Source organism: Apodemus sylvaticus, chromosome 1 (assembly GCF_947179515.1).
Source record: "Apodemus sylvaticus chromosome 1, mApoSyl1.1, whole genome shotgun sequence".
Lineage (NCBI taxonomy): Eukaryota > Metazoa > Chordata > Mammalia > Rodentia > Muridae > Apodemus > Apodemus sylvaticus.
This window is the reverse complement of record NC_067472.1, coordinates 35,624,661-35,649,588: the sequence shown is the minus strand read 5'-3', so window position 1 is coordinate 35,649,588 and position 24,928 is coordinate 35,624,661. Positions and strand designations below refer to the sequence as shown.

Below are 24,928 nucleotides of genomic sequence, written 5' to 3'. Positions count from 1 at the left end.
CACACACACACACACACACAGAGTGGATCTTTGTGCCATAATTTTGCGACAAACTTTAGAGTCATGGGCCCAACGTGTTGCGCATCTATATTTGCCAACTTGCAGATGCCACTGGTAGTGCGGGCAGCCTGACTCTCAGTCTGTTGGCCCCAGGCTCTACCGTGTTCAGGTTGTGGACAGAGAGAGGCATGTGAAGTGCAGCTGTGAGCGTCAGGGCATCATGCTGTTGTTCTTCTCCCTTTCCTGATCAGGCTGAAGATGAAGAGGGCTACAGGAAGCTCATTGACCAAAAGAAAGACAGACGTCTCGCCTACCTATTGCAGCAGACTGATGAGTATGTTGCCAATCTGACTAACCTGGTTTGGGAGCACAAGCAGGCCCAAGCAGCCAAAGAAAAGAAGAAGAGGAGGAGGAGGAAGAAGGTGAGCCCCAAAGACTGGTTTTAGATGAGTGTGGTTCTCTGATAAAAACCAGTTCTGACTAATGGGAGGTGTCGATTGTTGACTTTCAGTCGTCACCTAGATTAGTATGGTGTAAAAGTAGATAATGCATTAGAGACAAGAGTGTAAAGAGATTATTGTAATGGGATAGTACATAGTCTATATTTCTACTGTTTAGTGCAGTATAATATTTCACGCCAACTATACACAGTCCCTAGGAGATAAAAGTATTGAGGCACAAATAAGCATCTGTATAGATTTCATGCCGGTGTGACATGGACTACTGAGTTAACAAAATGGAGCAAAAATTAAACAAAAAGTGCAGTGTAAAAACCGAAGCTAGCCAAGAGAAGACAGATGGGAGATCTTTGGGATGCTCTGGACATACATTTCAATCTGTTTGGACAGATGACAATGATGGAAGCTTTTATGCAGTTTCCTGTCCTGGTGTTTCAGTAAGGAAAGTATATTGATACAAATTTTACCAGTTATAGAGAAAAAACAATCTTGTGTCAAACACAGCCCATTTATCACAAGAAGTCTAAGGACAAAATGTAGCAACTCTTCCCTGCAGATATTGTGTCTCCATTTAATAAGGTGCTGAATGCAGACCAGAAAATCTGGTTTTTCTAAGACTTTGGACTGTCCAGTCAGCATCCCACAGATAGAGGGCTCAGCATCCTAATGAAAGATATATTCTCTGTATTGAAAATATGCAGACGCTTTCCTGGCGCTGCATTCCAAACAGCCTAACAACACTGCATTTAGGTGGCATGGATGTTGTAAGGGATCACCAGGTAACTAAAGTATGCAGAAAGACACAGGGACATGACATGGGAATGCTGTGACATTTGCCCAAGAAACCTGCACATCTTCAGATTTTTGGTGGTCTCCGGAGACTTTGATCTCCTGGAACCATTGCCTGGTGGATACTGAAACACAGGCAGCTGCGTTTTGTTTTCCTAAGCACGTTGGTTTAGGCCAGGTACAAACATCAACAGAAAATGTTCATTAGAACTGTGAAAATGGAGGGCTGAGAGCATTTAATCATTTACTCTCCACACTGAATAATTGAACGGAATGTTTTTTTCAAAAAAAAATAATTAATTTCATGGCTTGCGAATTCTCATACCTGTTTTATAATTAAGGGGGAGGAGTACATGATAGAGAAGGCGGCTTCTTGCACCTGATTTTCTTCGTATGCAATAGCTCATCTTATGCGAAGTTGGGGGAGGGATGACGCTGCTTTCGGATTTAGACATTTCATTGATGAAGAGGATTTCATTTTCTTGTCAAGTGTAGCGTTATAGACCTCGAAGAACTCTAGATCCCAACTCATGATCTTGAAAGATAACTTTCAGAGCCAGTAAAAGGTCACACAGGCAAACAGATACAAGGCCAGGGTGTTCCATACACAGACCCCATTCCAGGACAGTTCCGGTTTTCCCTGGTCTGGGAGCTGTGCTCGGCAGAGGTTGTCACTGTTCGTGCCTTCAGCATTAGAGTTCCTTCTATCTCCTTGTGATTAAAAGCTAATGGCCCAGATTTGAGCTTCTAGTTTATAATTAATAGATTCCTGCCATGGAGTCAAATAGTCACATCATCACAGGCAAATAAAGAGATGATGGCCTGTTGACAGTGACACCTGCTTCTTAAGCTTTGCTTTCTGAAGAGCAGGCCTCTGTTGCCATTTTTCTCGGGGTTCTGCTTATTCTGTCAGACCTGCAGAGGGGAGGGTGTGCTCCGTGCAAATAGTCCTCCTTTCTATTGCTATGTGGCCAGTTACCTGCACTTAGACAGGAGCCTCGGGAGTGTGCTAGCGAAGAGAGAAGGGATGCACACATTAATTAAACATATACCTAAAGTAATAACTTTAGCTATGGTGAATGAGAAGGAAAACTGAAAGTCCAACAGGAGGTGAGGCCCGGTTACCTGGCAGCAGTGAAGTACCTGATAGCAGAGCAATAGTTGTCCACCAAGAGCTCTGAGCACGTCCTCCTGACAGCTGTTACATGATCCGTGTGAAGAAGATCCCTGGTTAGCTCCCACTTGTATGCTCTTAGGTCAGCCAGCACCCAACACCCTTTGTAAGACTAAGGAAAGAGATGGGGCTTTGTTTCCTTTCTAGACTTTCTCTCCAAGGGAAGTGGGATGCATAAGTGGGAAAGGAAGGAGGGAAGTGGAGGGGAGGGGAGGGGAGGGGAGGGGGAAGAGGAGAGGGAGGGGGAGGGAAAAGGAAAGGGTGAGGACAAGCTCTTCCTCCTCCTTCCTGGACTCTGTTTCTTTCACTGGGTTTTAAGACCTCTCAGCATAAAGTAGCCAGTTCCAAATGTGTCTTTATTGAACTACAAAGGAAGGCGATGCATTTAAAAGCTGGTTATTTGACTCTTGGTGCTGCCTGTAGTCCCTCCTTTACCCCCCATCAGTGCAAATGATTGAGAGTCACCCATTAGAGCTTCTCTGTGGTGAAGAGAGCATCAGAGCTCTATGCTACAGCCTGGCCCCAGCCAGCATCTTCCCACTATAAGCTGCAGACCACCATATGCCCCCAGTGTCTCCCCATTGTAAGCTGCAAAATGTACCCACCCCCCAGGGTCTTCCTATTGTCAGCTGCAGACTCTGCACATCCTCCCTCGCAGTGTTTCCCCATAGCCTCAGATAATACGCTGTCCCTGTTTACAGTCTTGAAAATTAAGGCATCAATGAGTTCCTTATTTCAAGAAAAACCTTCATTACTCAGTGAAATAATAGCCCTGAGCCTGGTTGCCGTAAAGAGGCAGGCGAAGGAAGCAGAGCATCACTGGCCTTGAGGTTTGATTGGATAAGGATTTCTCTCTACTCTTACTGTTAAACTAGTAGAGAGTTGGGTTTTTCTCTTCTTCTTTTTCTATTCTTTCTATTTTAATCAGCATTACAGAGCCTTTGCTGTTCCTGGAGAATTTGTTATATAGTGTTGCTCATGAATAGTAGGGTTGGTTCCTATAACTTGTCTTGACCTTGTTAATTCAATTTTCTTCCCCATTTGGTGCATTTCTATGCAGTGTGTATCTTTATAAATTACTTAGAATCTTCTCAGTCTCAGCCTGTTCTTTCTTTACTGGCCTTGAAATGGAAGAGAAAAAAAAAAAGTCACTCCTACGTCTGCACTCACAGGTCAGAGAAGAACTAAGTTTTAAATATTGAGCTAGTGTGTTGTGGGAAAGCAAGCCCTGTGTTTTGGGGTAAATGCTGCTTTGAGGGTCCAGCATGATCTTGAGGGTGCTCTCTGTTCCTCCAAGATGTTCTCAGATGTCTACGGGTGCCTACAAAGTGGGGGATGGGGAGGTGACAGATAAAACCAGCAAGTATATGCCAACAGGTTTGCCCATGGGACTGTCCTCCTCCTCAGGAAAGCACGCCACAGCCTTTAAAATTCAGAGCTGCATAAGAAAATATTAATTTGTGGGGTGTATCGTTAAAAGATGTATTATAGAGTGTTCTGTCTGTTATCCACCAAAAGGGTAGGTTCTAGTTTGCTTCCAGTTGCTGTGATAAAACACCATGGCCAAATACAGCTTAGGGGAGGGAAGGGTTATTTCAACTTACATATCCAGGTGACACCCCACCACTGAAGGAGATTAGGACAGACACTCTAAGCAAGAGACTGGAGGCACAGATGGAGGAGTTGGCACCCTCGTGTTCACTGGCTCACTCAGTCATCTTGCTTCTACCGTCCAGGCCCACCTGCCCAGGGATTGTAGCTTCTTAGTGGGTTAGGCCTTCCCACATCAATCAAGAAAGTCTCTCACAGAGAGTGGCCTCAGTCTGATCCGCACAGTCCCTCAACCGAGACTCCTTCTTCCCAGCTAAGTTTTGTCAAGTAGTCAATCAAAGCTAAGCAGGCCAAAGGACTAGAAATACTTTTTGCCCTCCGGGTCTGACGTGAGGTTTGTGTAGGAACTTTATCTAAAGCATTTGGAGCACTTGCTAGCACACAGTAATCCTCAGTAAATACTGGTTGCTTCATCAAGCAATTTTGTGATAAATGGTACAAAGATGTTGAAATACTCAGGGTTTCTCCGTCTGATTGTTTGGTTTTGAAAATATGGCTAGGGGGAATGGCTCAGCAGGTGAAGGCCCTTGCCTCCCAGTCGGAAGACCGACCTGGGTTTGGTATCCAGCATCCACATGATGGAAGAAGAGAACTGATTCCTGCAGATTGTCCTCTAACCTCCACATATGTTCTGTGGCACGTGGACACACACACACACACACACACACACACACACACGCATGCTTTTAAAGACCATTTTTTCTCAATTATATATTTTTGTGATGTTGAATAAATTGATCATTTCTTTTTATCTTCTTTTTTAAAAAATGACAAGGTCACATGTGGTCCAGGCTGGCCTTGAGATAACCAGGAGTGATGTTGATCTTTAACTCCTAAGTGCTAGGATTATCAGCAGGGACCAGCAGGGCCAGCTACTTTTTCCCCCCTACTCAGTGAGGATCAGTTGTATGTAAGAGGAAATCTTTTAGGGCAGCAATAAGTTCTTTGGCTGTTAGGACGTATAGACAAGAAGTGAGGATTTATTATTTTGGTAGACCCTGCTTACCAAGAGGCTTGCCAGCAGCTCCTACAGAGGAGATTTTCTCATTTGCCTGCCCTCTGCTTTAGAGAGCTTTCTGGTGATAATTTCTCCTAGTGCTTTAGGTGTTTGCATAAGCTGTGGCCAGGAGCTCTTGCCAGAGGCACTGGGCGTTTAGTTCGGTTGTCTTGCTTCAGCATCTAGAACTATGTGACGTCTAGCAAAAATGAAATGGGAAGCTATCCCTTCAGTCTCTCAGGGTGTAACAAGTGGAAATGTGTGATTGGGAGCAGGCTTCTGATGTGTCTTGAAAACCCGTGAGGTTAATGGACATGCGCTTAGCCCGTGCCCAGCACTGCCAGGTGCTGCTTGCATCACGGACTTGGCTTTTATTGTTTACCGACGGACAGAACTTTAGACCTATTATGGTGTTTCTCTTACAAGATTTGGTCTTGTTTCTTCCTGCTCTCTGCTTTTCTCCTGTCATCCTTTACCTTGCCCCCACACCATGCCCCTTGTGTTTCTATGTGGTGTATGTTCGTCTGCACTCTGTGTCCGTCTTCAGGGCCTTAGGTCCTTCTTTCTCCGTCTATGTGGTTTCATGGCCTAGCCCAGCTCTCCTGTTTTTACATGGTCTTCATTTCTGTTAGAAGTAAGGGTCTCAGTATGAGAGGAAACAGCAGTTTTCACCTGCGTCTGAATGGCCTCAACATAATCTATTTTTAAAGCCTTTTTCTTCACTTTTCTTCCCCCTCCCCACCTACCTCCCTTTCACTTTTGTATATACAGCTCAAGGCTCTTATATATCGAAGGAAGACTTCTCGTGACATGGTGCAATATTCAATACAGTGATTGGAACTGTGATTTTTAACCTTCTTAGATATTAAACACAACCACCAAAAGCCAGCTGGTGTGATAATAATGTCGTTGAGACATTTGTTGTAAATTCAAGTTGCTCACGGCGTCTTCCAATTACTTGATCTCTTCTGTTTTTCCTAAAGATCCAATAGTTTATTGCAGCTTTTCCTTCCAAGGCTCCCTAAGTGAAAGAAAACTGCTTAGTCAGTGTTGCACACGTGGGTGTGAGGGCTGGGAGCACTTTGCCTCCGCCATTAGATGCATTTGATCAGTTCATTGTGGAAAATGGGTGAAACCAGTGTGAATCCAAGTCCCGTTTAACTGGCTTGACCAGTTACCCGAGTCAAATGTTCAAATTGGCTTTCTCTGTAGGACAGGACCCAGGCAATGTTCAAATGCCCGCTAATTTGATATTCTTGGGCTTTTTTTTTTTTTCCCTGCCTGAGCACCTGTCTCCATGCTCAGAGGCCCACTTAAATGACGGTAAAAATAAACCAAGTGGTTCCTGGAAGCTTCATTTCCAGAGAAGCAGAATGAGCCCTTAAGGTACCCACATGTTTGGATGTGGATCCAGCACACTGTGGCAATACCTACTGGGGGAGAAAATGGATCCTTTTATAATATAGGCTGTAAAATACTTGACATAAAGCTGTTTCTTTCCGAAACAAGGCAGCCTCCATGTTGTAATCTAAACAGACTGCCCCTCTGAAATCTGTTGTCTTGATTTTAGCTGACACAAGATGTTTTTGTCTTTCTTGAAGTCCTTCCTCTGGCTGCTCCTTTGTTCATTTTATAAGGCTTTGAGTGGAAGATGCATCATCTGCTTTGTCTGCGAACATTCCGAAGTGGAGAATGCCAGTTGACATCGGTCTTTGAAATTGTGACTCCAGATCCGTTTGAGTTTTAGTCCCTTTTTTTTTTTGTAATGAGTAATCTTTAGTTGGGAGTAATTCGTATCACGCACATCCCCTGACGTGAGTAGGTTTACTTTGCTTTCATCCCCACGTAAGCATAATTTGTTTGCAGTGTTTTGTTAGAAGAAAGCCAGTATAGGATTCCTTCAGCCTTAATTAATGAATGGACTACATTGGTTTAGCTTGATCCCTTGTTTCAATCAATGGGGTTAGGTGCAGACACAAACCAGTGGTATTAGAGCAAGTGGTGGTGGTTCTGTGACCCAGACTACTATGTGAGAATGTTTCTAAGGCTGTGGGTATACCTCACCTGTGCCACACACGCACCAAGCTATCTCACCTGGCGCCCAAAGACATAAAGTCACATCTCTCGAGTATCTAGTGAAAAGGGGGAATTTTTGGTTTACTTTTCTGTGTTGACTTGAGTCTGATGGGATAACTTGGATTTCTGAAAGAATGGCCAAAGACACCAGAGGTCCAGGACGGGAAGAGAGGGGCTGGCGGCTCTCTCTGTAGACGAGACTGCCACTTGGCTTTCATGTCTTATAATTATGTGGCAGACTTGGGTTCAAGGTCAAGATGGGTGTGACAGAGGTGTCAGAAGACCCTAGTTCAATGATGAGTCGCATGTCTGGGTGTTCTTAACTGTTTTATGACTTGGAAAATATTTTGGCTCCCAATTGCAATGATGATAGCAATAATAGTAATAAAACTAATGACCAATAATAATAACAACAACAATATGAATTATTGAGTGAGTGGATCCTAAGTGAAATGCATTGTTCACAATGATGCTTTGTTTATTTGTCTGTTAAATGTTTGTTTGGTGATTCCTAAGTGCTGAGCACCCTGTAGGTACGAACACTCCTTGAACACATAGAAGCCCCTGGGCCGTGTAGCCTTAGGAGTCAGTTTTCAGATAGTGCCATAGCCTGTCTTAACTATAAGCATAACAATAGCTCCTGACCTAACCACTGTCCATGATTCTGAGCTATGGAAGTGTTTTTGTCATGTACCATGTGAATTCAGGATCGATCAGATTGCAACAATGATCCAGTTCTACAGTGGGAGCTAAAGTTAAAAAGAAGCTGATTCACTCTGGGTTACACAGCTAAGGTCTCATGTGTGCAGTTAGAGATGTGATGATTCACGTGCAACTTGTCCAGTCCCAGAACCAAGTGGGTAGATGGACTTAAAATAGTATTTTGCATCTTCATGTCTAATGATATTTTTAAAAAGATAGTTTAGGGGACTTTAAGTAAACAAAGGGTTTGATTATGAAGCAGGTTTTAGATAATGCTCTGGCTAACCCATAGTGTATTCATAAGAATATTCTCGTGGAGTAGTTTAGATTCTATTAAATTATGGTGCTTCAAGCTTTTTAATATGCTATTCATTGAAATGGTGATCCAGTTCCACTTGCTAGCTATTTCAAATTGGCTTTTTCATTGTCTCATTTGATTCTCTTTGTTGGCCAAATCTGTAGCTTATTTCTGGTTTGTATGGAAAGAATGGTGGGATTAATTGACTTTCTCTCATTAATTAAAACCATCTCTGGAGTATAGTGTTTGAGGAGTCCAAAAATGGAATCTTCAGTGGCTGGTAGCAGGCCAGTTTCTTCTCTGAACACAAGGTTTCTGTCATTGTTGGAGCATCTCCCCATGCTAGGTGGGGAGGCCATGGGAGTGATTTCCTGTATCAGTCTTCTGAGCCGGTACATACTTCTTCATCTAGATAGCAATACACAAAATATAAGTCTTAGGCAGGACTAAGTGTAGGAGCCTTTATTTTCCTAATCTTTGGTAAAAACTCTGTGGTTTAGACTTTATCACCCGGTCTGCCTGGGTCTATGTCTCTGTATCTGTCTGCCTCCCTGTTTCCCTCCCCTCCTTCCCTCCCTTCCTCTATGTATGTATGTGTGTGTGTACGTGTGTATGTGTGTGTGTGTGTGCACGTACATGCATATACATGTGAGAGGGTCACAGAGAGTATATTTGGCAAGAAAATTATAAATTGCATTGAAAAGAACTTTAAAAGGTCATACATTTATAGGACGACTTTAGTTAGATTTTAAGCATTCAACAGGTTCAGTATTGTTGCTCTGTTAAAAGAATAATTAGTTTCATAGAAGATAAAAGTATTAATAGAGTGAATGTCTTAAGAAAAAGGAGACTTAATATCGATTCCATACTATTGTCTATATTTTTCAATTAACTAAAATAAAACGTCTTAGAATAGAAAGCTTGTTTTCCTCAATGTCTTGTTACAGTAAGTGACTGCAGCTTTTCTCTCCCATGTTTTATTGCATGGAGATAGTATGGTTTTTAGTAATGATTTCAAAATAGAGATTCTGTATATAGAAAATATGTTACCTGCTAAGACTGGTGTTGTAAATAAATGAAAGATATTTTGACTATTTTGTATGTATTACAGATGGACTGGGGTCTGTGTTTAATGCGGCATGGTCCTAGTTTCTTACTTCCTTGTCTTTGAGGCACAGAGAGGCTAACGGGCAAAGGCACTGCAATATTTAAACAATAGTAGATGGTGTAGTTTTTCGTGAGAGTGCAGTAGATACACATCAATTTCCCCCACACATGCGTGGAAATCCTATATATTATAAAAGCCAATTAGGTAGAATGGAAAGCACCCAGGGAACTCACGGAATTTTGTTTGGTTTTGTTTTGTGTTTTTATGACTGAGGAGTGGTTCAGAGCTTTCAGATGATGGACGTTTTTAGAATGCTGCTCTTCTTTGCTGATGAAAGCTAGCTTAGGGAATAGGAAAGTCAAACTAATTATGTCAGGATTTGTCTTCAGTGCAAACACGAGAGAATGTTTCTGATTCTGCCTTCTGTCTTGATAGTGCCCGTGTCCTAAGCTCTGTGGGTCTCTAATGATGCAATCCACACAGATCTCTAGTGTGCGGGGCTTGAATCACATTTGGCTTTGAGTGACTCTCTACAAGTTGCTAATACCATCCGTGCATGTTTTGTCTCAGCACAGAGAAACAAAGATGAAAGACATTAGCACTTGTGCTGTCTGTGAGGACAACAGATAACAATTGAAAATTATGTGTGGGAGTGCCATGAATTAATTCCTGTCCTGTATTTTTGATGTGTACGTTAACCCTTGACTTTGTTGTTTTGCAGAAGGCTGAAGAGAATGCAGAGGGAGGGGAGCCTGCCCTGGGACCAGATGGAGAGGTAAGGGCCATGTCAGCCATCCCCTGTGCACTGTTTTTTGTTCACCAACTTTACTTTCTCTGAGCCACTTGTTTTTATTTACTTATATATACACACACACACACACACACACACACACACACATACATATAACGTTCTGCTCATGGGTATGTATGTGCATCTCTGTGTATATAGCCACTTGCATATTTACACGTGTGCCCACAGAAGCTGGAAGAGGGTTACTGTTCCCTGGAGCTGGAGTTATGGGCTATTGTGAACCTCTGGATGTGGCTGTTTGAAACCAAACTCGGGTCTTTTGCAAGAGCAGCAAGTGCTCTATCCACCTATCTCTCCAGCCCCTTAGATAATCCATTTTAAAGTAAAATCCAGTACACTGGCAGGGCTGTGGCATGGTGGGTAGAATGATCGAAGTGCAAGAGTGAGACCAAGTTAGGATCTGCAGGACCCGTGTGGAGCTGCCCTTGGTAGCATCCGTCTGTAACGCCAGTCTTTGTACAGTGAGACAGGAGGCAAAGGCAGGGTGACTCCTAGAAGCTTGAGGACAAGATATCCTGAAACTTTTAGTGACAAACAACATGAGACCTTTCCCCAAACAAGGTGAAAGGCAAGGTCTGACAAGAGTGTCTTCTGTCCTCTACACACATGCCTGTACTCACACACATTAATGAGCTTAGGTACACACTCACACACTCACACACACACACACACACACACAGTGATGGGGTTGAGATTAAAAACATCTTCCTTCAAACCATAGTAGAAACTTAGAATAACACTCTCTCAAGATTATTGATCAGCTGATAGACTTTCTCATGTATCATGCTATATACATATAATCATATATTATATCTTTTGTAGACGGTGTAAGAGGCTAAAGCGATTCTGTGATTACGTTTGGCAAGTAAACAATACAGAAGCATAAAATATGGCCTACTTTTCCCCTTAGCTAATTACCAATTTGAAATTGGGAAAATACATAAACCAGACAGTTCACATATTCTGGATTTACTTACAGTGTTTCTGAGGGCTTATAATATAGAATACACATAAAGCTACACAGATATTGTCCTTAATTACATAGCCTGGGACTTCTGATATTATCCTGAGTTCTGGGGAGGCAATTATTTATTTATTGGATTTTTTTCCCTGTAAAACTGAAGGATCTGTCCAGTCATACAGTGAAGAGGTGCAGGGCCAGTATTTTAAATGACCTTCGAGTATGATGGGGGAATTGTGTGTTTCCTTCTAGAATCACTGGGCACATGGGTTCCAAGTGAGGACTTGTTGTGGCCAGATGCAGAAACCTCTTGAAAACAGATGTTGGCTAACCACTCTAAGCCATCACAAGGAAAGAAAAGATCAGGATAAATGTAGATATGTAAGAAATTGTATACAGGCGGTTAGCAGGTAGAGTGCTGTACTGGGGCGCTTAGAAGCAGCAATGGCTTTCCATGTCAGCCTTCTCTGAGAAGGTGGCCCCCAGGGTGACTGAATACCTTCTAGTTCTCTCATCTCTTATCTTGTGTGGAAATTAGCTCCTGATCTTGGACCTATGACATACATGTCTTTTTAATCCTTAACGTTAATAAATGTGAGTTCCGTTTGCTGAAGTTTCTGAAGTGGGCATCTCGCTCAGTTTGTTTTGAAATAATGTTCTTATTTCTCTTCTGGGCTCATCCTGTGCTTTTGCCGGAGTTCTAATTCCACCCACAGTGATTTCCAATTTTCTCTGAGGTGTGACATTAGCAATAAAACAGGCTGTATGATAATAGCCCACGGTAACAAGATATGGTTTTTCTTCCTCTTGGAAGTGGTGGCAAGTGCTGGATTTTCCTTTTCTCTTGGAGTGTGTAGATGACCTTTTACATTAATGAGGAAGAATCATGTTGCCATGCAAAAAGTGTTGCTGCTCAGAACGATTGCTTTAGCGCACATAAGAGCAAGGAAAACGGACAGGCTGGGGCAAGCCTTTTCTGTTAAAGCTCTTTATGAATAGTCACTAATATCCTCTGATTTTGATGGCGCTTTGTTGAGGGAGCAGGAGGAAAGAACTCCTGGGGTTTGGGGGTTTTTTTGGTGGTGGGAATGTTATTTTCTCCAAAATATAGATAGTAACATCAGCCCACTGTTTTTCCTTATCATTTTGGGGGGTTAATTGGAATAAATTATATGGTAATCCTAATTGCGCCAATAGTGTTGCTTGTATTTATTTGACCACGAAACTAATTAAGAGTAATTTAGGGCAAGTTCTTTGAAATAACAATTGCCTAAACAGTCCATTTTACTACTCTTCAGGAAGCAGGGAGCAGAATGCACACACAAATGAAGCATTTCCAAATGTCTTACCCAGGGCCCTGCTCCTAGAAGTGGGTCACCCTACAGTTAGTAGCATCCATTTGCATAGAGTGGCTTCACTTTCAGCCCCTCCAAGACATCCTGTTCTCTGGGCACATTATCTACAGCCTCTACAGTTTCACCTACTCTTAATTTTCTGAGAGAGGTTTTTTTTTCCTTTTTAGTAGAGTCTAAAAATAAACATCATGTTTGTCTTGGTCAATTCTTCAAGTTTCAAACAAGTAGGATTTTGTTTGTTTGTTTATTTGTTTGTTTGTTATCATGCAACTCCAATGGTTGAAGTAGACTCAATTCTGGTGGGTGAGCTTCAAATAAAACAAATTGTTTTGTAGTAGGTGACATAGGCTTTATTTTGTTGTTCTATCCAAAACCACAGCTTGCAAGAATTGTCCCCTGGGAAGGGTTAGGTGAACTATTAGTTCTAAATGACCCGAATCAGGTCTGTTTGCCTGAAGTAGGAATGGAATTTATTACAGGGTAAGTGTCCATGTCTGAAATGCTTGCAGCTAGAAGTGTTTCAGTGTGGGTTTGGACTTAGACTTTGGAGTGTGTGTGTGTGTGTGTGTGTGTATATATATATACATACATACATATACACATATACACATATATATGCACACACATACATATATATACACATACATATATGCAAATATATGCACGCACACACATAATACATATATGTGTGTGTATATATATATATATATATACACACACACACACACACACACACACATATATTTGTAATATCTTGGGGATATGACCTAGGTCTAAGCATATACTGTATTTATGTTTCATATACATCTTCATGTTTTTTTCACATAGGCTTTAATGCATATTCTGAGGGTGATTTTATGCATTATTTTAGCATGCTTATGTTTGGACTAACTATGGATGGTTCTTCCCATTGTCCAGTTACAGAATTCTGCACTTGTTTCATCATATCCATGGTCAGAAAGTTTCAAATTTTGCACTTTTGAGCTAGGAATGTTCAGTGCATAACAGGATAAAGGGTGCCTGAAAAACCTGTCCTAGGGCTAGAAGCTCATTCTGTGTCATCCTGTCCAGCTGGTCCAGGAAAACCATGGCTGCTATTTGGAAAAGGCAGGAGCTTGGCATAGCCCAGGGTCACTCCGCTTGCATTGCTGCCAACGTGATTTGGCTGTCTGTCAGGATACCTGCACCCCAGGTTCCTTGACCTTCTAACTCAAGAGTCTTGGCAAGTACAGCCAGTTTAGAAACACCAAGGCCCTATACCTATACCTGAGGTGCCAGCAAGGCCAACGTATTCAGGTTTTTTGGTTGGGGATCAAATTCAGGACCTTGCACACATTAGACAAGTGCTGTACTTTTGAGTCATAGCTCTGGTTTTTGAGACAGGGTGTCAGTGTGTAGCCTAGGATAGCCTTTAACTTGTGACCTCTCTTCCTCAGTATCCAGGGTGCTAGTGTCCCAGGAATGTACCATCATAATTACTTCGGATTCTTTAGCAGGAGATACTTTATCCCCTACTCGCAAAGACACATTGATTCTGAAAAGATGAAATGCAGAAAACAGTTCAGATACTGGGCAACCAAAAAGCCTGAAAATTACCCAGGGTAGAACTGAGATGAGCTTCCTACCATCCAAGACTGACTTGATTTCTCTTTGCTCTTTCTAGCCAATAGATGAAAGCAGCCAGATGAGCGACCTGCCTGTCAAAGTGACACACACAGAAACTGGCAAGGTCCTCTTTGGACCAGAAGCACCCAAAGCAAGTCAGCTGGATGCCTGGCTGGAGATGAATCCTGGGTATGGTGTTGAAACAGTTGTTGGGACTCTTGGAGCCCCTTTGACCACCGCCCTCTTGGGTGGGTGTGGCATTCCTTATAAAATTCCCAAACAAAAGCAGCGAGCCTTTGCTGAGATGGGGAAACTACATGTTTGCATTTGTCATGTGCAAGTCGGATGTTGCAGTTAAGTCATGCATGTCTTAAGATCAGACCCCTCCTCTCCTCTCCTCCTTTTCCCTAGTTACGAAGTTGCACCCAGATCTGACAGTGAAGAGAGTGAATCTGACTACGAGGAAGAGGTATGTGGATATCTGTCACCCCGTGGGTTCAAAGTTAACAGAAGCAGAAGATTCTCCTCATGAACCTGGGCTCAGTCCTCAGTGCCTCCTACCCATTGCTCTTGAGTTCTCAGGTGATGACTGGGGTTAAGCATTTGGGAGGCTCTGAAGGTCTGGGTCTAGCAACCCCACTGGCATCTCTTAAGGATTCCTGGCTGATGAGAAATGTTGACATATCCTAAGTTCATTTGGAACTGAGAAAAGAAAAGCTGTCATTAGACTAGAGAAGGACTTTGGGTGAGAACTTTGAAGATAGCTTGCTTTGGGAAAGACACTTTCCTATCCCCAAGTGGTCTATAGTGAGACCTAACCGCCAAAGAACTTGTGTACCCTTCTAAGCCTTGGAGTCCATTAGAAGTTATTTCATCAGGGACCTGAGCTAGAAAAGGCACTATGGGAAAGCCTTAAGACTTCAATGACGGCAGCCAGGTGGTGGTGGTGGCGCACGCCTGTAATCCCAGCACTTGGCAGGCGGGGCGGATTTCTGTGTTCCAGGCTAGCCTGGTCTACAGAGTAAGTTCCAGGATAGCCAGGGCTACAGAGAGAAACCCTGTCTCAAAAAAACAAAAACAAAACAAAAACAAAAACTAAAGACTTCAGTGACCACCTGGACATCTCTTTAAACATGGCTCCTAGTTTTGAATTCTTGGATATGCTGGTTACGGAAAGAAAAGCATATTTCGCTTTTTCTTGGAAGGAATAACTAACACATTTAGAACATAAAATGAGAATCTTGGGTATTTTCACTAGGGATTAAGAAATAATAAAGGTATGTGTTAGGTTAATGATGAAATGATTGATTAGTACAAATAAAAAGATTAAGTGATGCTTATATCCTTTGTTTGAGTCTGGCTAGTACAGTCATTAAGTCTAGTTTGGATCAGAACACAGGGCCCGAGTGCGGCGTGCCCCAGACAGATGCCAGGCAGCCGATGACACAGCCTTGCCTAATAATGATGGGGGTTTTAAGGCGATGGTCATTTTCCTTCTGGATTTTTGGGCCTTTGCTTTCTAAATTAATATACCGTGAACATTTACTGCTTTTAGAGAACAATAAAAATTTCATTTAGAAAAACATAACCATTAAAAAGCAAATACTTTGTGGCATGATAATATCTCCCAGCTCCTCTCTCTCCCGCTTGCTTGCTTCAGTGAACAGGTCCCTAAATGATCTGTTACAAGACTTTTCTTTCTGAGAAAGAGCCTGGGAGTGTAAGGATAAGAGGAAATGGACGGTTTAGGTAGCCCTCGCCACCCAGATGTTGACAGCTGCAGACATCTCCTGACAGCTGGTAAGAGATACACTCCGACCAAGTAACAGGAGCTACAGGCCACGGGCCAGTGAGTGACCTGTAGCTTCCAGTTCCACTGACATCAGTGTCTTGGTATCACCATTGACCCTGTGTCACGTGTGTCCTTTCCTCAGTCAGTAGTCAGGAAACACATGTTCACCTTGAGATGGTTTCCAATGAGGTTAGTTGTGGACATAAGGAGTATTTTGGGACACTTTCTAGACGTAGGGATGTAATCAAATCCTGAGCCAGGGTAATGATGCCTTTCTTCTGAACACTCAGAAACCAGGGATGAGAATCACCAGACTCAGAAAACAGTGTGCTCACCAGTTCAGATCCTCTGCTGTGCATGGGGACCACAGAGTCCCATGTCATCACCAGAATATCCTCAGGAGGAGGCTAAGTGTCTAACATCTGCTTTTGGAGAGAGGAATGAATATATGATTCTAAAAGAGCAGATATGGTCTGTATATCTGCTTTGAATGACCAAATAATTATGTGTCCTTCTGGTATGATTTTCACATACTTTCTCTCCCTCTCTTTCTCTCTCTCTCTCTCTCTCTCTCTCTCTCTCTCTCTCTCTCTCTCACTCACTCATTCAATGGTGAAATGCTGAATCACTTGGTTTAAGCAGATGTTAAGTGTTTCCTCCCTTAATTGGATTTACTTGCTTCATTTGTGAAGCAAAATACTATTTAATCTCTTTATAAAAAGTGCTCATCACAAAACTTGTTCGGTAAAATACACGCCTGGCTGTACTTCTGTTCTTCCTCCAGGATGAAGAAGAGGAGTCTGGTAGGCAGGAGACAGAGGAGAAGATCCTGCTGGATCCAAACAGCGAAGAAGTTTCTGAAAAGGACGCCAAGCAGATCATCGAGTAAGTGGGCCTCAGAGCGCTCCTGACAAGTGCAGTCAGGGCTTGAGGTTCAAATGTTCTGTTGAGGGGAATTTTCTGTTTGCAAATACTGTTAAAAAGACAGAAACAAACTTTACATTCACACCCTAATTGAGAATGTTCCCTCAGCTCCTTACAGGTAACTTCTGAATTCTGGACCCCTCTGGCCAAGGGCTTTGTGTTGTTCATCTCCTTCCCTCCCTTCTCCCCTCCCTCCCTTCTTCCCTCCCTCCCTTCTTCCCTCCCTCCCTCTCTCCTTCTATCTCCTGACTGGAGAATCCTGTTTCCTACTCAGGCTCTTTTCTAGATCTCACACCTGCCATTTGTGCCTCTATTCTATATTAGATTGATCAAACTTACACTCAATGGGGGGAAGGGTGTGTGTGTGCATATACACATGCATACATGCATGCATGAATGCATGCATGCACACACCTTCCCTGCATCCCTCAAAGCCATCAGCATACCCAGAAGCTCAAGTATGTGGGCTTGACACACCCCTTCTTGTGTCATTCCTGGCTCTCATAGCGTTATCAGCTGCCCACTCTGCCCAGGTCCAAACTTGTTAGCCTCAGCTTGCCCTGTCTGGGTGCCAGGGACCGTTCTTGTCCCAGTCCAGCTGGCTCTCCACCCGTGGTCTGCACACCACATTGCTTGGGTGACTGTTACACGAGTGTTGTTCTGAAATAACAGAAGAGAACGCTCATAAGCCGAGACTTTCCAAAAAGAAGAGACCTTCCAGGTTGTATCTCCCACTTTAGGAGCCTTTGTTTTCTAGATCAGCCCTGGTTTTTCAGTGAAGACTGTGCAATGGCCCTTCCATAAGCCTTGGGTAAAAGGCCCCATAAGGCATGGTAGAAGGAAGAACCCCTTATCATCCCCTTCCCCTCTAATGCCCTCTTGAACCCTCTCTTACATGCCTCCCCAAACTTTTGTACTGTCCTATGGATGGAGTTTTCATCCAAAGAACCCAGGATAGCTTCCTTAGCAAAATGCTAATCTACAGCTGTGTGAGTGTGTGTGTGTATGTGTGTGTGTGTGTGCGTGTGATGGGGGGTGTTAGCCCCTGTTGGGTTTTGACCTTTTCATGACCTTCAGAGTAACCTCTCTGAGGCCCAGCCTCCTCCATGCAGCGTGGGTACTGATGGAATACTGCTTACCCTGCTCAGTTTTTGTGAAGTTTACAGAGTATAATTTTAAATGCAGGGCAGGCAGTTCCTACAGCAGCAGTTTGAGACTCGGGTCACTGCCGATGCAGTAGCACACAGACTCAAATAATCTCTGGTGGCCTTTCCACTCTGCCTTCTCCAGGACTGCGAAACAGGACGTGGACGATGAATACAGCATGCAGTACAGTGCCAGAGGCTCCCAGTCCTACTACACAGTGGCTCACGCTATCTCCGAGAGGGTGGAGAAGCAGTCTGCCCTCCTCATTAACGGCACCCTAAAGCATTACCAGGTAACCAGTGTGTCTGTGTCCCCGTAGCAAGCCATGTGTCCACATCACCCCCAAGTGTGCACGTTCCACTTGAGGAGCCTTAGTCAACTTAGGAGATTTTGAAGATGGGGGATACATTCCAGGTTAAGTGCTTTCTTTATATTATCACTATACTGGGTTTGCTGTTGTCATCCCAGAATGGGTTTTGTCAGAAATGCTGGCTTAACGTTTGGACGCCCTTTACTGTGGTTCTCTGCGAAAAGCGAAAAACAAGTTCCATTCCATTATCCTGGCGATGCAAAGCAAACAAGGGATGACCACGACTGTAGCTGTGGCAGTAGGTACATGCGAGGGGTTCAGGTGCCATCTCTTGCACTTAGGCCTTGTTTTAAAGGTAGAATAAAGTTGCTGGCACCTGTGCCTTGGCGAAAAGCTAGGCAGTAAGTGTAACAGGTGCTTCCTGTGATGTGTTCAATTCGAAGGCATCTCCTGTCTCCTAGTTCCAAGTCTTCTGCCAAGTGAACCTGGAGTGTGCTCCTTGGAGCGTTTGTTGCATGCATGACTCCTGAAACCAAATTAAAAAGGAAATTAAAGTAATAATTAAAATTAACACCTAAAATAAAAGAATAAGGTTTTGTGGTCACATAAAGGTAGGTGATTCTGTTTATTAGAACTAATTCATTAGCGTGTAACACTGCAAACGGCAGGCTGGTAAGGGGGAGTGGAAGTCGTTGCTGCTCAGAATAGGCTGACCCTGGACCGTCCCCGGCCACTTGCATGATCACCTTGGCCGTGACTCCTCTCTGTCCATCCACAGTGCCTATTCACTTACTGAAGACTCCATCATGTACATCAGCCTCCTGCAGAAAAGAAACTTTTAAACACAGCTGGATTCCGCAGTTCTCAAACATCTCTCTCTACTAATGCCTGGGTCATGTTTACGTGACTGCTTACTAATAACCTATAACACAGTGCTATCTAGACTGCATTTACTGAGGTGTGTGCTTGTGACCAATCATCGCAGAGCTCCTGGGGTCAGCCAATGCCACCCTCTGTGGCTTGGGCCCCCGTCTGTACTGATAGCAACAGGAAGAATAACCAGCAGTGCCTGGGAAGCATTACTAAAACTCGTGGCTTGTCTTGGGAAAGCCTTAGGGTTTCCCTGGAGCTCCTAGGACATACTTTGAAGATCACTGCCCTTGTAAGGCCATGCCCTCTTTATGAGGCCAGAGATTATTTTTATTCTCATTTGGCCTACTTGATACCTTGTCAATTCAATGTGTTCTCTGCTATATCTGACATGGGAGTTCCATTTCTGAGTGGTTGTTGTTGTTTGTTTGTTTGTTTGTTGTTTTTTAAAAGACAGGGGTTTTTCTGTGTAGCCTTGAGTGGCCTGGAACTCACTCTGTAGATCAGGCTGGTCTTGAAATCAGAGAAATCTGTCTACCTCTGCCTCCCTAATATTGGAATTAAAGGTGTGCACCACCCCATGTTTTTCTGATTTATTTGTAAAATAAACAACAAACTTTTACTACTTTCATGTGTATGTGTGTGTGTGTGTGTGTGTGTGAGAGAGAGAGACAGACAGACAGACAGACAGACAGAGACATCACGCATGCTCAGGAGCTCAGAAGGCAAGCTGCACCAGCAGTTTGTTGTCTCTTCTTGTCCTGTGTGTCCCAGGGATTGAACCCGGCTTTGGCAGCAAGCCCCCGCTCATAAAGGACTTTACATGCCACACTGGTTTCCTTCTGCCATTCTGCCTGCACCTTTGTAAGCTCTCTTCATTACCAGTTTCAAATCCAGCTCCTGTGCCCGCCCCACTCCTCAGTGGGCTCCATCACTGCCTCTCTGTATGAGGTGCGCCCTGCCCTGGGCTTTCAGCAAGAACGGCCCCCTCATCCTACCCGCAGTCCAAGCATCCCTATCTGCTTTGTGAGTTCTGTTTCTCACAAGAGTTCGTAGGTGGTCACAGTCAACTTTTGGTGCCTTCTTGACAAGTTTACTTTTGGTGGCACTGGGCACAGCCTTCCAGCTGCCTCCTGGAGACCCCTGCTTTGGTTCAAGTCTATTTCCCCAGTTCCACGGTGCAGAAAAGCCCACGTCTACTTCCACACGTGTTGGTTCTGCCTCCTTCCTCTGGTTCTGCTTTTCTTTTATCTGGGATCAGTGTGTCTGTCTGTCTGTCTGTCTGTGTCCCCTTTTCCTCTGTCTTTTCTAAACTTGGTTTTTACATTGAGCCTACAGAGTCATGGGGTCCAGTATAGCATTTTTGCACACACACTGCTTTTTGTTTTGTTTTAAGGACAGGTTCTCATATAGCCCAGGTGGGACGCCACTTGTTGCGTGTTCAAGGATAACCCTGTGAACTCCTGATTCTCCTGCCTCCAGCTCTCAAGTGTGGGGCTGGGCCTCGGGTCATCACCAGGCCTCATACTTTGTTTTGGTTGATTCTCTTCCTCGTCTTGGCCCTTCTGTTCCCTTCCACTCCCCGACTCCCCATTTACCTTTTCTCTGACAGCAAGTTTCTGTTCTTCTCCTCATCTCTTTGTGTCACTGTTCTACAAAATCCTTTAAGATGTGGGGGGTGTTGTACAAGTGTCACACACACACACACACACCCTGCGTTTTGGCTTGTAAAAGCCTTCAGGTGGTCACAGTGTTTCCCTAAGGAAAACTGTAGCCAGCACACAGTTACCTGCATTCACCACACTGGTTTACTTTAGGGTACAAGGGTGTGTGTTCAGCGCTTCCCCTTTACCTGGCTTCTGAAGGGGGTGCATTGTGTACCCCGGTGTCCATCTGCAATAGCTCCTCATGTGATCCTTTGTAAAGAAGAGCTCTTTAATATTTCAAGTACAAGATCACAACATGTTCTAAATGTAACTGAATTAGGGAGTTAACTTGATTGTAATGCTATGCATGTCTTAATGTATATGCATGGGTATATATTACATATAATGGATGCTGTCATTCAGACCCAGCCTTGCATCATAGTAGTGCGATTAGTCTGATTCACCTCACCTTTCTTTTGTGCCTAATGGGCATCGAGAACTGAGACTGGAGTCTACTTCCCATGCTCTGAAAATATGTAGTCCACCTTCCAGGCAGCCAGCTTCCCGGGAGCTGCCTTCCAAAAGTGCCCACAGTGCAGGGTTTCTGCGTGCTGCCTGCCTGGGATTTTCTTTGCCAGGAAAAGAAATAAATGTCCTTCTGGAGCCCAGCAGAATGTCCCTGGCTCCCTGGTCACAGGCTTCCTCACTGCGGGGGATGGCACCCTGGGGCAGGCTGGTCACAATCCAGAAAGCAGCTTCTGATGATCTGTGGACCAGCTCAGCCTTCTGGGTTGTTTTAAATCCTCGAATTGGCTTTTTGTTCTTGGAGTGGTTGGAATAGATTTTGGTTTGGGTTTTCTTCATTTACAATAATTCTAGGATGTCATCTACTGTGAAATGCTAAGTCCCGATTAGCCGAAAAGCTGCTTCAAATCCCAGTAGCCCGCCTTAGCCCCCATCCTTTCTAAATCTGATTATCATTTAGCACCTGCCAAGCAGCAGGGCGATTACAGGCTCACCTTTTAAATTCCTTTTGGGTCTGCACTTCCCCCACACTCTGCTACTGTGGGAAACTCAGCACAGAGCACGGAGAAGTTAAGGAAGTCACAGGCCCACTTGAGTTGTATTAGTATTAATTACCTGTGCAGATCTTGGATAATTGAAACAATTACTCTTCATTTCAGCTCCAGGGCCTGGAATGGATGGTTTCCCTGTATAATAACAATCTGAACGGAATCTTAGCTGACGAAATGGGGCTAGGCAAGACCATCCAGACCATTGCCCTCATCACGTATCTGATGGAGCACAAAAGGCTCAATGGGCCCTACCTCATCATCGTCCCCCTCTCGTGAGTACAGCCTTTTGTTCCACAGCCAGCATTGTGTGGTGGAGATTGCCCTGTCAGCGGCTCAGCCTTGCTTCTCTCTTCAGACAGAATGGCGGCGTGGGGTTGGAATACCAGGAGCACAGAATCTGAATGAGTGGTGGTTTTAATTTCCACTCCCAACAACCCCACCGTAGTCTTTTGACTAGCTAGTAAAGTTTGTAGCAATTCTTACCAGCCACGAACATGCAAACATTGTAGTCAGGATGACCCCCACCCTCTAGAGCAGAGGTTCGGTTCTCAGCCTTCCTAATGCTGTGACCCTTTAGTACAGCTCCTCCTGTGGTGACCCCCCCAACTATAAAATTATTTCATTGCTACTTCATAAGCTGTAATTTTGCCTCTGTTATGAATCATGATGTAGGTATCTGATAGACAGGATGTCTGATATGTGACTCCCAATGGGGTCACAACCCGAAGGTTGAGAACTACTGCCTCAGTGTGAGTTCAATTCCTCATTCCTCTTTAAGTAGCTTATGAAACAGAAGGTGAGGGCATTTTAAAAATTTCCTAGAAATATTTTCTTTGTATTCATACTTACGCACGCATACACACACACACACACACACACCTCCAAAAGATTCTAGTTTTGTACATCTTCCTTATTATATCTTTCAAAGCAGAATAGAAATCAAAACTGTGGCTACAAATTCCGCATCTAAGTAAACTTTGTGTGTGTACTCTGTGTTCCGATGGCCCACTGCTCTGGAAGGAGCAGTCTTTGCTGTTTTCAGCGCTGCCCAGGTTCCCCACCCCCTGGAAGGCTCCCCCTGGTCCGGAGCCAACACTCCAAGTAAAGAAGTGGCTGTTCACACCCGCCTTCCCTTGGGCCGGTGTTTCTGCGCATGCGTGTTGTGGCCGTGCTTTGGTCACTGAGATCTTCTCGCAGTCCAGAGGCACCTGCAGGAAGAGCATGGCCTTGGTTTTGTATTTCCTTCCTGTTATTTCTCCTCTGACCAAGGATGAGTTACCTGCCTCCTCCATGATGTTTTCATGCCCTTTGTGCTCTAACTCTATTTGCAAGGCTGACTTGGTTATTATGGTTTCACTTTGGAGGATTAAGAAAAGAAGATTCAGTATTTCTTCCCTGCTTCCTTTGATGGGTCTATTTACCGTTTTCAGGTGTTTTTTTTGTAATTTCCCATCCATGATTTGAGTTGCTTTACAGAGTTGTAAAGATCCTAAACCATCCAGCCATTGGGTTTCAGAACCATAGGAGGATTCTGGTGTTTTGCTCTGTGTATTTCTATACTTTTGAATTGTTTCTTATGAGATTTTTTTTTTTTTTTTAACAATGAAGTGTAAAATTGCCGTGCTTTGTGGCAGCTTATTTCTAACTACCTCTCACCGCCATGTTTTTAAAATAAATGTGTGTCTGGGATATTTTATTCTCTAGCCTCTTTTAAGGCAAGGGCTAGAAATAAGTAACAGGTTTCTAGTAACTGATTTTATATATATATATGTGTGTGTGTGTGTGTATGTGTGTGGGTTTTCACTGTGGTTTTTTTGTTGTTTTATAGGACTTTGTCTAACTGGACATATGAATTTGACAAATGGGCTCCTTCTGTGGTGAAAATTTCTTACAAGGTTTGAAGCATTGTATTTATATAAAAACCTGGAAAAGCAAAAAAAAAAAAAAAAGAGCTGTGTTTTCTTCCTTCCATATGCATATCTGCGAACTGTATCTGGTTGTGAAGTTTTGTCATGTACATCATGTACTAAACAGTGAGAGTTAATCATCCCAAGAAGATTACTGTAATAAACCATAATTACTTTCAGATAGTGAAATGCAGAAGAAAATTGTTAATTATCATATTGCGAGGTTTCTGATGAGAGTAATACAAATGACAAATATCACACTTTGTGTGTGCTGCCGACTGGCTCGCTGTGGGCTGCTACTGTGCAGAATGCTCCTCCTGCCTTTGCAGGCAATTACCAGGGCGCTGGGGCTGCCTGCTGCACGCTCCCACAGAAAGAGAGCCTTTCAGCCAAGCAGCAGGTTCCCTACTACTGCAAGTTCACTGCAATTTCCTCCCCTCTCTTTTTCCTTCCTCAGTCATAAGTGGGAAACCTTCCTGTAAGGATCTGGAAAGGGTCAAGATCTGTGTGGTTTAGCTTCCACTTTCTTCGGAGATAATAGATCAGTATATGATAATACATTTATGTGCACATCACCTGTCTAGGTTCCATTAAGCCCTGAGCAGCGAGAAATAGCACCTATGTGCTTCCAGTGGGTAATCAATGCATTTTTCTCTCCATTCAGGGCACCCCTGCCATGCGACGCTCCCTCGTTCCCCAGCTACGGAGTGGCAAATTCAATGTCCTCCTGACTACTTATGAGTACATTATAAAAGACAAGCACATTCTTGCAAAGGTATGGTTATTTTTTTTTAATTTTTTTATCTCTAATTGTGTATCATTTCACTGGCGTGTAAAGTATCCTGCAAATTATACTCAATAGTATAATTTGGTCATTGGATGGTTGGGCTTTTTTTTTCTTCAGTTTTTTTTTTTTTCCCCTCCTGAAATCTTGGCCACAGAATTTAATATTTTGGTACGGTATTTTGTGTGTGTTTGTGTGTGAGAGAGAGTGAGACTGAGGGAGTGGGGAAGAGAAAGAAAGAAATTGATTGGTTGATTTATCCTGGCCCTCTCCTGTTCATTTGTAGTCAAGTCCCATCTTTTTGGGTTGTTTAATGTGTTTGTTTGTTTGATGAGTATGACTGTTGTGCCTGCAGACATGCGTGTGTGCAGGGCCTGTGGAGGCCAAAGCGGGCCTCGGATCCTCTGCGACTGGAGTTCTCTGCAGAGAGAGAGCTGTGAGCCTCTATATGAATGCTTGGAGTAGAACCCAGATTCCCCTGGAAAAGTAGCCATCTCTCCAGCCCCACTTCCACATCTATTAAGAAAA

General features: G+C 43.6%; 1 protein-coding gene across 9 annotated transcripts in view; it reads left to right on the top strand.

The window, feature by feature from the left end:
- Smarca2 (SWI/SNF related, matrix associated, actin dependent regulator of chromatin, subfamily a, member 2) overlaps nucleotides 1-24,928 on the top strand; it is a 167,537-nt gene that overhangs the window by 47,248 nt on the left and 95,361 nt on the right. For all 9 annotated transcript variants that reach the window (XM_052187895.1, XM_052187861.1, XM_052187874.1 and 6 more), the window contains exons 9-17: nucleotides 252-422; nucleotides 9,935-9,988; nucleotides 14,004-14,134; nucleotides 14,357-14,414; nucleotides 16,522-16,622; nucleotides 17,952-18,099; nucleotides 21,818-21,981; nucleotides 23,538-23,604; nucleotides 24,281-24,391. In XM_052187895.1, the coding sequence (XP_052043855.1) occupies nucleotides 252-422; nucleotides 9,935-9,988; nucleotides 14,004-14,134; nucleotides 14,357-14,414; nucleotides 16,522-16,622; nucleotides 17,952-18,099; nucleotides 21,818-21,981; nucleotides 23,538-23,604; nucleotides 24,281-24,391 (1,005 nt within the window). The remainder of the gene's footprint in view (nucleotides 1-251; nucleotides 423-9,934; nucleotides 9,989-14,003; nucleotides 14,135-14,356; nucleotides 14,415-16,521; nucleotides 16,623-17,951; nucleotides 18,100-21,817; nucleotides 21,982-23,537; nucleotides 23,605-24,280; nucleotides 24,392-24,928) is intronic.